The sequence below is a fragment of the Populus euphratica genome, unplaced genomic scaffold (assembly GCF_000495115.2).
Source record: "Populus euphratica unplaced genomic scaffold, PopEup_1.0 scaffold2.1, whole genome shotgun sequence".
Classification (NCBI taxonomy): Eukaryota; Viridiplantae; Streptophyta; class Magnoliopsida; order Malpighiales; family Salicaceae; genus Populus; species Populus euphratica.
Window position 1 is genome coordinate 7,969,934 of NW_011499846.1, and position 14,613 is coordinate 7,984,546.

Below are 14,613 nucleotides of genomic sequence, written 5' to 3' on the forward strand. Positions count from 1 at the left end.
CATCATTTACACAGTAAGTCCTATTTTTCCCAGAAGATCACCATATCGCTTAAGCTCAACTCTGGTCCGACAAGGGAGAGTTTATAACCACCAACTAAAATAATGCCAGTGAAAGCATTTAATCTGAATTTGGGGACGCCACAAATCTCAAAATTAGTGTACCATGCATAGGAGAAAACTGTTAGTTGGAAAGATTTGAACTCTTACTATCATTATTATTATTAATTATTGTTATTATTTTAATAAGATATCAATCTTTATTTATTTATAGAAAAAAATATTTTGAGCATTCTATAAATTAATTTGTTTTATAAATTACAAAAAATATCTTGAACTTTATATACTCATGACATTTAAATGACACTAAAAAAATGTTACAATTTTCAATTATTAAAATTCTTCTGATACATAAAAATAACAAAGATGCCATTATTTATTGTTGCAATCTTTTTTGAAAATGTTACCGTTGGTGCCTAGCCTTATATATACACTTGATTAATGGAGCACAAACACACAATTTTCTTCTCTTTAAATTAAACACACATTCTACCATGAACATCAACCATTTAAGTGCATAAAACCCACCAAAATTCATCAAAAAATCTCCAGAAACATAATTGCAACCTGAACTCCCAAAATATCTTCTCAGTAAACTGTCATTAATTCTTTAACTAACGTTTTGATGTTAGTTAATTTAGTTATTTACAGTTGTTTTAATTACACGTGTTGTAGGAGAAAGAGCCTAGAATATTGTAGCTCTTCTTAAAATTTGGTTTTGTAACAGAATTTGGATTGTGCAAAAACAGAATGAACTATGAAGGAATGAGGCAACAGATGTTTTCTCTCTCACCTGGTCTCTCCTCCTCTTCTTCCTCGTCTTCTCTACTGTAATCCACATGCAATATTCTTCCATTGCCATTGCTTAGATCAACGTCCCTGGATTATCTGTACTAGTAGGAACCATTCCAATAGTCACTGCACCATCTAGTATGTTGCAACAAACATAGCAAGTGATGCTGTCAAAGATCACGCACAAATTCAGCAAGAAGAATCCACTCAATCAACATTTATTTCATCCAAGAATCATGCAAATGAAAACTCAATCATATCTCCAGAAGATAACATTCAAAGCTGAAAATACTTTCCATAGCTGTACCTCATACAATGTTACTGTATTTCAGAATTCAAAATGTATACCATGTACAGAATATATGTGCACAAGATTAACCTATAAATAATAACACTTCAAGCATTCAGAAGGCACTGAAGCCATTTCCGAATATTCATTCTCTGTAAGAACTACTTTTATCTTTGTTTAGGTTCTTTTGCACAATCATTTAATGATCTCTTTTATTAGCCTATCTAAAGCAAGATTCTATTTGTTATTTTCCCATATAATGCAATAAGCATATACTAAGCTGTCATGTCTATTCAAATATTGAATTGTATTTTATCCAGAAACTGTTAATTACAAGTATACAAATTTCAAGATATATAGAAAAGGCACGTCCTGAATAAAAATGCCGAATATAATAATGTCCATGTCCAAGCCATCATGCTGGATTGCAATGTGTCGTGGGTGGAGCAGGATTGCTCATCACGTTGCTCACCCCTCCTCTCCTCCTGTGCATACGTACAAGTCTCCCTTTCCTTTCTATCTTTTATTTCTCAAATTAGTAACCCAATCGAGCAATCAGTCCTATAAAAGGCCATGATGATGGTAGCGTCCCATATCAACAATCTGAAGCTCCCCTGTCCTCTTTGCAATGGCTCTAACCCATTCCTCCTTCGCCACCTTATTCCTCCTCTTGTCATTGTCACTGACTGCCTCCGCCGGCGCTGGCGGTTACAACTATGATCAAAAGCCAGATACAACCAAGCCAAATTATACTTACAACCCAAAACCACGGCCAGACGTTGTCAAACCAGACCTCCACAAACCATATTACGAGTCCAATCCGAAGCCAACCCTCCCCAAACCAAAATTTACAGAACCACAACCAGACAATGGGTATGACTTAAAGCCATACCATGGCCAACCAACCATCCCCAAACCAGACACTGCCAAGCCAAATTATAGTTACAACCCAAAACCAGATGTTCCCAAACCGAAATTGACAATGCCAAAACCCAACTATGGTAATCACCCAAAACCAAAGTTGATCGTACCCAAACCAGACACTGCCAAGCCAAATTATGGTTACAATCCAAAACCAGATGTTTCCAAACCAAATTATAAAAATGTTCCAAAACCAAACCTTCTGAAACCAAAGATGACTGTACCAAAACCTGATCATGGTTATGACCCAAAGGAGAAGGTTTATGAACAACCAAAGTCAACTACACCAAAGCCAGAGATTATCACGGCACATGATGGGTATGCCCAAAAACCAAATCTCCCGGAACCAAAGTTATACGTACCAAAACCAAGTAATGACAAACTGGACTATGAGCATAGCCCAATCGGCATAGAAGGTTTTGTCCTATGCAAACAAGGCTCTAACTATACCCCTATTAAAGGTAATTTCTACACCCTCTTTATTCTTTTTCGGATTCAATGTAATACTTTGTTTCGCATGTTTTATTATTTTTACAGACGCTGCTGATCAATGATATTCTTTTGTTATATTTTCCTCACAAAAACTATTTTTTTTTTGTGTAGGAGCTGTGATAAGAATAACCTGTGCTGCTGTAGACCAGTATGGTTACAAGAAAGTCCCTTTCTCCTGCTTGACAGAAGCAACTAATGCAAAGGGTTACTACTTCAAAACATTGCCAGCTTTAAAGCTCACAGAATGCAAGGCTTACCTTGAAAGCTCTCCATTGAAAACCTGCAACGTTCCAACAGATATGAACTATGGGATTACCGGTGCTCCCCTTTCAGCTTATCACATTCTCCATGACAAGAAAATAAAACTGTACTCTATGAGGACCTTCTTCTACACCTCGACGACACCTACATCAACCCCTGCTGGTTATTAAATTGTCTTCTCTCCATGACTACAATTCATCTATTTTGTACTTTGTTTAAAGCTGTTGTAACTGGTTGATTTCCTTCTTATTGTTTATGGGCTTTTGTCTTGATGAGTTTCATTGTTGGGAGAGTTTTGAGATAAAAATTCTTCAATTAAGATTTTTTTTCTTTTTTTTGGGGAGATTAATGATGTATCAATATCACCAAATATTAATGAACCACAAGGTCATTGATTTTTTTTTCCTTAAAAAAATAAGTTAAAGACTAGTCTATTTTGTATTTTGTCCTCCGGTTTTAACATGTTTCTATTTCAATGTGTGCGTTTATAAATACTAAGTTACTTGGCATGGCATGTGCTTAGTAAATTTATTATTTAATTAATTTATAGTATTTAATTTCTATTTTTTGATAGAAATGAATAAATTTCAATGTTTCTTGAATATAAATGTACTTGATTTTCAAATAATTATATATGAATTTTGATAATTATAATAAATTAATTATCACATAAATTTTGATATAATTTAAGGGTTTTTGTATTTTAAGACTTTATATTTCTTCTCCGCTTAATTTAAGTCTTTTAGATTTTTAATAGTTAAAATAGAATATTAATATAATATTAGATAGTTGAGGAGTGATTTAAGTAGATTATTTTTAAGGTTGACGATGTTTTTCAATGAATAATAATAATAATAATAATAATGAAAAGGTAAAAATGTTTGGATTTTCTTTCCAGGTTCTCTGCGTACTCTTATCGTTTCCCTTGAGATATGCTTCATCAGCAATAACCGTGCTAAAAACAGTAATGGAGCTAGGCAATTTATTTCGGGGTGGCCGTACAAAAGTCTTAAGATGCCGTGTTTCGTCATTACAATTATGCAAACTGCAAATTACATAAATTATCTTGCCTTGTGAGGCTAATCATTGTGCCTTCCCATACTACTTTTCTTTTTTTTTTTTATTATTTTTTTAATTTTATTATTTAATATTATATTTATTGCATTTAGAATTGATTATTTATTTTAATTTGTCTTAATTTAGTTATCATAATTTCAAAATAAAAAATATTCTAGGATCAAATTAGTGATTAATTTAAAAAAATATTAATGCTTTTTTTAAAAAAATATAGTATCAATTCTGATCCTCTTTCTTTTTTTTTTCTTTTTCCTTCAATCATCAATTTTTTTTTAATTTGATCCTTTAATGTGGTGTTAGTTGAAGTTTGTGATTGATAATTTATTTTGATTTATTTTTTATATTATTTTTTTAATCTCAAAAAATATTTTATCATGGGGTTGATGGTGGCATTGTCCAAAAGAAGTCCATTTTTATTGTTTGAAAGGAATTAAAAAGGAAAGGACCAAAATTAAAAAAGAAAAGAAGAAGAAGAAGAAAGGAGAGGACCATAATTCGGAGTTGGTTACCCGCCTTTCCAGTCAATCGTGATGGCCATAATCTCGAACAACAGATATGTCATACGCTGTGTTTTTCTTTAAAACAAAATGTGGTGGACAACTTAAAAAAAGAGAAAAAAAAAATTAAATAACGTGACACGTGCCCTTCTGTTTTTATTTTAAGGTCCATGCATATAGGGCCACCAAGCTTGCGTGCCTAACTTTTTTTTAATCATTTGGTTTGTTTTCAATTTCAACTAATTGGTTTTTATTGTTTTTCTTATTATTTTTTTATTAATATTTTTTTAATTTTAAATTGAATTTCATATTTTTTTTCAATTAAATCCTTCAACATCTATTACCTATATAATTTTTTTTTAGGTATTATATTATTGATGAAATCCTAAAAAATCCAAATAACTTAAAAATAAGATTTATGTATTAAATAATTAATTAACTTTTTAGTTCTAGCAATAATATAATTTATTTTTTCTAAACAAGGTGAATAGTAACTTGATGTAAAAGGTCTAAGCAGCTAATAACTGGTATATCAAGATAGCTTGTAGCTGGAATTTAGTAAATTAAGGTAATTGACAATAAATAACTGGTGTTTGGTAAGTTAATGTATTTGGTATCTAATAAACCTAGACAGTTAATAGATGATACCTATAAAATATTTATTTTAATTAGTATAATAATTTTTATATACTTAATTCAATAATTTTGTAAAAAAAAATGTGAAACCTTTTAGATATCACCTTTTGCATCTTACTTTCCTTTAAAAATCTATTAACAACTGATTTTATTGCATTTATTAGGCAATTCAATAAGATGTTTATTATGTTGGGTACTTTAGAATAAATCATTATACTTCTACACATGTTTATTAATTATAACATAATTATGTTTTTCATTAATTTTATTTTATTGTGGTATACCTGACATTGTAAATTATGCATAAATGCCTTCTTGTTTTGAAAACTTAGCAAATAAGTCAGGATTTTATCCTGACTTATTATATCTTCTATAATACTCATCATCTTTATACCATCTAATAAAATTAACATTTTTATTTAATCATTTCTTGACTTTAGTAATATAAACCTTATAGATGGCAACATATTGAGATTTATTATGTATTAGATACACGTAACTATAATGTGCCCTATCTTCTTTAAAAGTGATAAAGTATTTTTCTCTAGTAAAATATGTAAGAGAGAGTGGTCCATATATATGTTTGGATGAATAGAATCAAGAAACTTATTGATTATTATGACACTTTTCTTACCTTGTTTTTTTTTTTTACTTTAATGCAATCCAAAGTCCAAACACAAGTTTAAATCAGGAAAATCTAGTTTTTCCAAAACTTAATTCTTCACTAATATCTAAATCTTTTTTCCTGAAGATATGCCCCAAACATCTATGCCACAAGATAAATTTCATTTATTTAGCAGCGCTTTAAACCAACATTATTATGCAGGGCCATCAAATTTTTTTTTATATAAGCCATCATCATATAGAGTACTGTCATAATCAACTATAATTGAATCAAACTTTAATTTGAGTTTACCACGAATCAACCATGGAAGAATATCATTGTCTTTAGGATCGTAATTTATAACTAATCTTTTATTTGATTTTATACCTATAAGGTTTAGTGATCTAGGTCACTTTGGCGACAGTTACACTAATAAATCTCACAGTGCAAGATTAATCAACAATATTATCTAGCTCTTTTATTAAGTAAACTTTAATGTGATAATAAAAAATAATATATAATAATTTAGGATGTTGTAGCTCCTCGTGTTAGACTTCACAATTCACCCTTCTCTACTACCCATATTTTTCTGTGTTCTTAATATATATAATCACTCATAATTATGCAGTGAACTAGTATAGCAAGAACCATGCTCCGCTACCAATTGAAAGAATAATTTATGTCATGAGTATTAATGAAATGAATTCAATCGGGCTATCATACCAATGGAAAGAATAATTTATGTCATGAATATAATGACTAGAACAATGAAATGAATATTCAATTGGGCTATTATACCAAGCGAAAGAATATTAGTTATTAACAGAATACTAAAGAGTGTGGCTAAATCACCTAGCCACACTGTGTGTAAATATTATTTATTATAATGGTTTTTAGTTTTTTTTTTTTTTGCATGTTTTGTTTATTTTTTGTTTATTTTTTTATTCAAGGATTTGATTTTTTTATTTAATTTTTCTTGTCCTTCAATATTAAGATATTTTGTAAATTGTGCTTCATATTTTATTTCTTTACACTAGGTTATATATTGGTTTTATGGATTTAATTTTTTCTTATTTTAACCTTCAATATTTGATTTATTGGAAGTTAAATTTTATAATTTTATAATTTATTATTTATTAATTTATCTTAAAGTCATGTTTCAAATTGCAAGTTTAATAGTTTCATTTGATTTAACTCAGATTATTTTTTTTATTGTTCTTTTTAATTAATTTTTTAATATTGGATTGGCTCTTTTTAATTAATTTTTTAATTAATTTTTTAATATTGGATTGGTTGAATTTTGAGTTTTCTAATTTTTTTTATTTGCTTTCTATAAGATTATTTGAATTTCATGATTTAGATCACAAGTTTGGTAGACTGATTCTATTTATTTTTTTTAGTTTTTTTTATAGAATTTCTGTAATTGCGCTTTGTTTTTTTTCTTTCTTTACATGGGATTATCCCAATTTTGTAAATCGAGTCACAAGTTTGGCATATTAAGCTGTGTTGACTTGATTCATTTTTTCAAGTGTTTTTTGATTGAAAATGTTTTCAATATCTCCTACCAAAAACTTGATCTTCTTCTCTTTTATTTAGTTTTTTTTTTCATTTATATCTTTAAATATTAGGTTGTTTAAAAATTGAATTTCATAATTTTTTTAATTTATTTTATGTGGAGTTATCTTGTTCATGTATTTAATTTTTTTTCAATTTTAATAATTAATATTGGATATATTAAAAATACAACTTTATAGTTTTTTTTTTTTGCTCCCCTAACTTTTAAAGCCACACCTGTTGTGCTTCAACATGCTTCATGCTATCAAGTTTTCAGTCGCTGAAAAGGCCACAACGGGTAGGTAGCCTGTGAATTGAATTAAGAGCAAAATAGGTTTTATCAATTGATTTCAAATCTATGAATTGAATTCAATAAATATAAAGATCATTGTGATAGGTTGTTAGGGATTATTTTCCCATATAAAGCAATAAGCATATCCTAAGCTGTCATGTCTATTCAAATATTGAATTGTATTTTATCCAGAAACTGTTAATTACAAGTATACAAAATTCAACATATATAGCAAATTAAGGCACGTCCTGAATAAAAATGCCGAATATAATAATGTCCAAGTCCAAGCCATCATGTCCAAGTCCAAGTTCAACAATGTGTCCTGGGTGGAGCAGTATTGCTCATCACGTTGATCACCCCTCCTCTCCTACTGTGCATACGTACAAGTCTCCCTTTCCTTTCTGTATTTTATTTCTCAAATTAGTAACCCAATCGAGCAATCAGTCCTATAAAAGGCCATGATGATGGTAGCGTCCCATATCAACAATCCAAAGCTCCATCCCTGTCCTCTTTGCAATGGCTCTAACCCATTCCTCGTCCGCCACCTTATTCCTTCTCTTGTCATTGTCAGTGATTGCCTCTGCTGGCGGTTACGGCTATGACCAAAAGCCAGATACAACCCAGCCAAATTATACTTATAAACTAAAACCACAGCCAGATACTTCCAAACCCAAGTATAGTTATGACCCAAAACCACAGCCAGACCTCCACAAACCATATTACGAATCCAATCCGAAGCCAACCCTCCCCAAACCAAAACCAGACAACAGGTATGACTCAAAACCATACCTTGGCCAACCAACCATCCCCAAACCAGACACTGCTAAGCCAAATTATGGTTATAACGCAAAACCAGATGTTCCCAAACCGAAATTGATAATGCCAAAACCCAACTATGGTAATCACCCAAAACCAAAGTTGATCGTACCCAAACCAGACGCTGCCAAGCCAAACTATAGTTACAACCCAAAACCAAATGTTCCCAAACCAAATTATGAATATGTTCCAAAACCGAACCTTCTAAAACCAAAGATGACTGTACCAAAACCCGATCATGGTTATGTCGTCCCGAAGGAAAAGGTTTATGATCAACCAAAGTCAACTACACCAAAGCCAGAGATTATCACGCCACATGATGGGTATGCAAAAAAACCAAATCTCCCGGAACCAAAGTTATACATACCAAAACCAAGTAATGACAAACTGGACTATGAGTATAGTCCAATCGGCATAGAAGGTTTTGTCCTTTGCAAACAGGGTTCTAACTATACCCCTATTGAAGGTAATTTCTACACCCTCTTTATTCTTTTTCGGATTCAATGTAATACTTTGTTTCGCATGTTTTATTATTTTTACAGACGCTGCTGATCAATGATAAGCTTTTGTTATATTTTCCTCACAAAAACTATTTTTTGTGTGTGTAGGAGCTGTGGTAAGAATAGCATGTACTGCTGTGGATCACTATGGTTACAAGAAAGTCCCTTTCTCCTGCTTGACAGAAGCAACTAATGCAAAGGGGTACTACTTCAAAACATTGCCAGCTTTAAAGCTCACAGAATGCAAGGCTTACCTTGAAAGCTCTCCATTGAAAACCTGCAACGTTCCAACAGATATGAACTATGGGATTACCGGTGCTCCCCTTTCAGCTTATCACATTCTCCATGACAAGAAAATAAAACTGTACTCTATGAGGACCTTCTTCTACACCTCGACGACACCTACATCAACCCCTGCTGGTTATTAAATTGTCTTCTCTCCATGACTACAATTCATCTATTTTTTACGTTGTTTAAAGCTGTTGTAACGGCTTGATTTCCTTCTTGTTGTTTATATATATGGGCTTTTTTCTTGATGATCAGTTTCATTATCGGGAGAGTTTTGTGATAAACATTCTTCAATTAAGATTTTTCTTCTTTTCTTTTTGGGAGATTAATGATGTATCAGTATCACCAAGTATTAATGAACCACAAGGCCATTGACGTTTTTTCTTGAAAAAAATAAAGTTAAAGACTAGTCTTTTTTGTATTTTGTCCTCCGGTTTTATCATGTTTCCATTTCAATGTGTGCGTCATAAAAACTAAGTTACTTGGCATGTGCATAGTAATTTATTGTTTAATTAATTTATAGTATTTATTTTTTATTTTTTTATAAGTTGTTTAAAATTATTTACAAATGAATAAATTTAAATGTTTATTGAATATAAATGTACTTAATTTTTAAATAATTATATATAAATTTTGATAGTTATAATAAATTAATTATCATAGAATTTTGATATAATTTAAGGATTTTTGTATTTTAAGACTTTATACTATAGAATGTGTATATATAAGAAATATTATAGGATTACTCTTGTGTTGTAATCTCTACTTTTATTATTGTATATTGTCTTGCATATATAAATAAAATAGATTGGTTAACTAATAGATCAAGCCTCCTACTTCTTCTTAATTTGGTATCAGAGTCTTTAAGCGTCCTATCTAAAACAGAGACTACATTGCTGATTTTATTTTATATTATTAAGAGTTTGTTTTTGTTCCATTCTTATAGTCTTACTATAATATTTTTGACTTTGGTGTTGATGAATATTCTCTTATAAATATTTCTAATTTTAGTGTGGGTAAATATTGCATAACACTAAAGGTGTAGTTTTTATGATTCTAATGATAATGAATAAATTCATAAAATTTAGATTAAAAAAAAAGGAAACTATTTTTTATTTTCTTTTAAAAAATATTTATTGCATATCAGCTATGTATTTTGCAATAAAAGTTCATAAATCGTATATACATCAAAGCCAACAAAGCCACACGAAAAAAATTGTGAGGGGCCCATAATTAAATCAATAAAGACCTCCAAATTTTTTTGATATTTTTTTATATTGAAAAAAGATTCATTTAGTTAGGTATCAAAATATAAATATGTGAAATAAGAAGAGAATACATAAGGGTGTATTTTGTTAAAAACACCCTTAACCCAAAAAATTTGGGCAAGCAAGGCTAAGTCCGAACAACCAAATCTCAATTTTTTGTTTTTTTTTTCTAGGAAAAAAATTTAAAATTTTGGATACAAAACAAAATCACAGGTAAATATAAACTATCTTTAATATCTATATCATTACCAATCTTAATGAGTAAATGATAGGTTGCAATAGTTATCACTTTCATCTTTGAACGATTTCTCATACAGATGGGTCGTTCACTTTCCTTCCTTGTAAGGAATCCCTACATTGTGTTATTCATGTAAACAATAACACCATAATCCATCAAGTATTAGGAAAAACTTAAGCAAAGATTTGATTCATAACAAATAAAAGAGAATTTATTACCTTTCTTTATGTTTGTTATAGTCCATCTTTACATGTCCTTTCTTATTATAAAACTAACATTTGATAGTAAAATTATCTTTTTATTTTTTATTAACTTTTCTAGATGCATTTTGTTTCTTTAGTGGGATTTATTTTCCATTTCCTTCCTTCTTGCTAACTCTTTGAGTTACCAGCAATGTTGTATGTTTCTTTAATGTTTTAAACATACTTGCACTTAAATACACATTTTTATCGATTTACTTATTCTTCATTGATCCTTAATTATTGGTGTTATAATTAATTTTGAATGGACGAAACTGAGAAGGTAGTGAATTCAGAATGAATTGAAACAGAAAACTATCATTTACATGCATTCTTAAAGCATTTAGCTTTGCAACTTCATCTGCCTTATCGGGAATATGATGTTGAACTCCTCTAGTACCATCATACTTCATGGTAGTTAATTCTTCTATAAAAGGGCCTGCTAGTGACTTGTCAACTGATCCTTCACAGAATTCATAAATTCCTTAGCATTTTTCATCTATAATTGAGAGGTTTTGATGTTGTTCGCCGGAATTATCCTCATTAACGTCAAACTAAGCATGTTTGACCTCTCTCCGGCTTTCATTTCAAAGACTTGTTCATCAGTATTGTCATCGGTAATAGCTTGGGTTTTATTCGTGAAAAATGAAAAGTCCAAATCCAAAGTGTTAATCAGACTTGCCCATACCATTAAGAGAATTTTGTCCCGTTGAGAACCAAAATACTTTAAGTATATGATCGCGACACAGCGGGGATTAAGACTAAAACTTTAAAAAACATTCTGACAATGAAGCTTAAGTCTATAGATAATATAGAATTTTATAATTCTAAATTAATAGACTATTCATGTCACCTCGGGGCAAAAACCTTAATTAGCGCATGCATTGTCCACTCTATAGATGCAAAAATATTAATCACCTTACCGTTTGATATAATTTTTAATTACTACTTAAAAATAGTTGTGTTACCTTTGGGTATGCACAACAACTAAAATATTATACCACTCTATCGAATTCATAACTAGTTAAAATGACTCTTCTTTAGGCTAGCCCCATTCTCCTAATATGATGACCTTTGAAGAATAATATCGTTGTCTTTAAGATCGTAATTTATGACAAATCTTTTATTTGATTTTATATCTATAAGGTTTAGTGATCTAGGTCACTTTGGCGACAATTACACTAACAAATCTTACAGTGCAAGATTAATCAACAATATTATCTAACTCTCTTATTAAGTAAACTTTAATGTGATCATAAAAAAAAAAAAAACCTTCGGATATTATGGTACCCGTAATAGACTTCACAATTCACCCTTCTCTACTACCCATATTTTCTATGTTCTTAATATATATATATATATATATATATATATATATAGCAAGAACCATGCTCCGCTACCAATTGAAAGAATATTAGTTATTAGATATAAATATAAAGATCATTGTGATAAGTTGTTAGGGATTCCTTTCCCATATAAAGCAATAAGCATATCCTAAGCTGTTATCACGTCTGTTCAAATATTGAATTGTATTCTATCCAGAAACTGTTAATTACAAGTATACAAATTCCAACATATATAGCAAATTAAGGCACGTCCTGAATAAAAATGCCGAATATAATACCGTCCAAGTCCAAGCCATCATGCTGGATTGCAATGTGTCCTGGGTGGAGCAGTATTGCTCATCACGTTGATCACCCCTCCTCTCCTACTGTGCATACGTACAAGTCTCCCTTTCCTTTCTGTATTTTATTTCTCAAATTAGTAACCCAATCGAGCAATCAGTCCTATAAAAGGCCATGATGATGGTAGCGTCCCATATCAACAATCTAAAGCTCTATCCCTGTCCTCTTTGCAATGGCTCTAACCCATTCCTCCGCCGCCACCTTATTCCTTCTCTTCTTATTCCTTCTCTTGTCATTGTCAGTGATTGCCTCCGCTGGCGGTTACGGCTATGAACAAAAGCCAGATACAACCAAGCCAAATTATACTTACAATCCAAAACCACAGCCAGATACGTCCAAACCCAAGTATAGTTATGACCCAAAACCACAGCCAGACCTTCACAAACCATATTACGAATCCAATCCTAAGCCAACCCTCCCCAAACCAAAACCAGACAACAGGTATGACTCAAAACCATACCTTGGCCAACCAACCATCCCCAAACCAGACACTGCGAAGCCCAATTATGGTTATAACCCAAAACCAGATGTTCCCAAACTAAAATTGAAAATGCCAAAACCCAACTATGGTAATCACCCAAAACCAAAGTTGATCGTACCCAAACCAGACACTGCCAAGCCAAATTATGGTTACAATCCAAAACCAGATGTTTCCAAACCAAATTATAAAAATGTTCCAAAACCAAACCTTCTGAAACCAAAGATGACTGTACCAAAACCTGATCATGGTTATGACCCAAAGGAGAAGGTTTATGAACAACCAAAGTCAACTACACCAAAGCCAGAGATTATCACGGCACATGATGGGTATGCCCAAAAACCAAATCTCCCGGAACCAAAGTTATACGTACCAAAACCAAGTAATGACAAACTGGACTATGAGCATAGCCCAATCGGCATAGAAGGTTTTGTCCTATGCAAACAAGGCTCTAACTATACCCCTATTAAAGGTAATTTCTACACCCTCTTTATTCTTTTTCGGATTCAATGTAATACTTTGTTTCGCATGTTTTATTATTTTTACAGACGCTGCTGATCAATGATATTCTTTTGTTATATTTTCCTCACAAAAACTATTTTTTTTTTGTGTAGGAGCTGTGATAAGAATAACCTGTGCTGCTGTAGACCAGTATGGTTACAAGAAAGTCCCTTTCTCCTGCTTGACAAAAGCAACTAATGCAAAGGGTTACTACTTCAAAACATTGCCAGCTTTAAAGCTCACAGAATGCAAGGCTTACCTTGAAAGCTCTCCATTGAAAACCTGCAACGTTCCAACAGATATGAACTATGGGATTACCGGTGCTCCCCTTTCAGCTTATCACATTCTCCATGACAAGAAAATAAAACTGTACTCCATGAGAACTTTCTTCTACACCTCGACGAGACCTACATCAACCCCTGCTGGTTATTAAATTGTCTTCTCTCCATGACTACAATTCATCTATTTTTTACGTTGTTTAAAGCTGTTTTAACGAATTGATTTCCTTTTTGTTTTTTATGGGCTTTTGTCTTGATGAGTTTCATTGTTGGGAGAGTTTTGAGATAAAAATTCTTCAATTAAGATTTTTTTTCTTTTTTTTGGGGAGATTAATGATGTATCAATATCACCAAATATTAATGAACCACAAGGTCATTGATTTTTTTTTCCTTAAAAAAATAAGTTAAAGACTAGTCTATTTTGTATTTTGTCCTCCGGTTTTAACATGTTTCTATTTCAATGTGTGCGTTTATAAATACTAAGTTACTTGGCATGGCATGTGCTTAGTAAATTTATTATTTAATTAATTTATAGTATTTAATTTCTATTTTTTGATAGAAATGAATAAATTTCAATGTTTCTTGAATATAAATGTACTTGATTTTCAAATAATTATATATGAATTTTGATAATTATAATAAATTAATTATCACATAAATTTTGATATAATTTAAGGGTTTTTGTATTTTAAGACTTTATATTTCTTCTCCGCTTAATTTAAGTCTTTTAGATTTTTAATAGTTAAAATAGAATATTAATATAATATTAGATAGTTGAGGAGTGATGTAAGTAGATTACTTTTAAGGTTGACGATGTTTTTCAATGAATAATAATAATAATAATAATAAT

The 14,613-nt window shown here is 30.9% G+C and overlaps 2 protein-coding genes across 2 annotated transcripts in view; both read left to right on the forward strand.

The window, feature by feature from the left end:
• The first annotated feature begins 1,766 nt into the window (after window positions 1-1,766).
• On the forward strand, window positions 1,767-9,399 carry LOC105138459 (proline-rich protein 3-like). Its single transcript, XM_011044540.1, has 4 exons — window positions 1,767-2,229; window positions 2,269-2,366; window positions 8,634-8,754; window positions 8,897-9,399. The coding sequence occupies exons 1-4, from the start codon at window positions 1,767-1,769 to the stop codon at window positions 9,214-9,216; spliced, it is 1,002 nt and encodes a 333-aa protein (XP_011042842.1). The 3' UTR covers window positions 9,217-9,399.
• Window positions 9,400-13,062: 3,663 nt separating this feature from the next.
• The window catches only part of LOC105137774 (proline-rich protein 3-like), a 4,896-nt gene continuing 3,345 nt past the window's right edge, over window positions 13,063-14,613 (forward strand). The window contains exons 1-2 of the mRNA XM_011043649.1: window positions 13,063-13,168; window positions 13,208-13,356. Of these exons, the coding sequence (XP_011041951.1) occupies window positions 13,210-13,356 (147 nt within the window). The 5' untranslated portion in view covers window positions 13,063-13,168; window positions 13,208-13,209. The remainder of the gene's footprint in view (window positions 13,169-13,207; window positions 13,357-14,613) is intronic.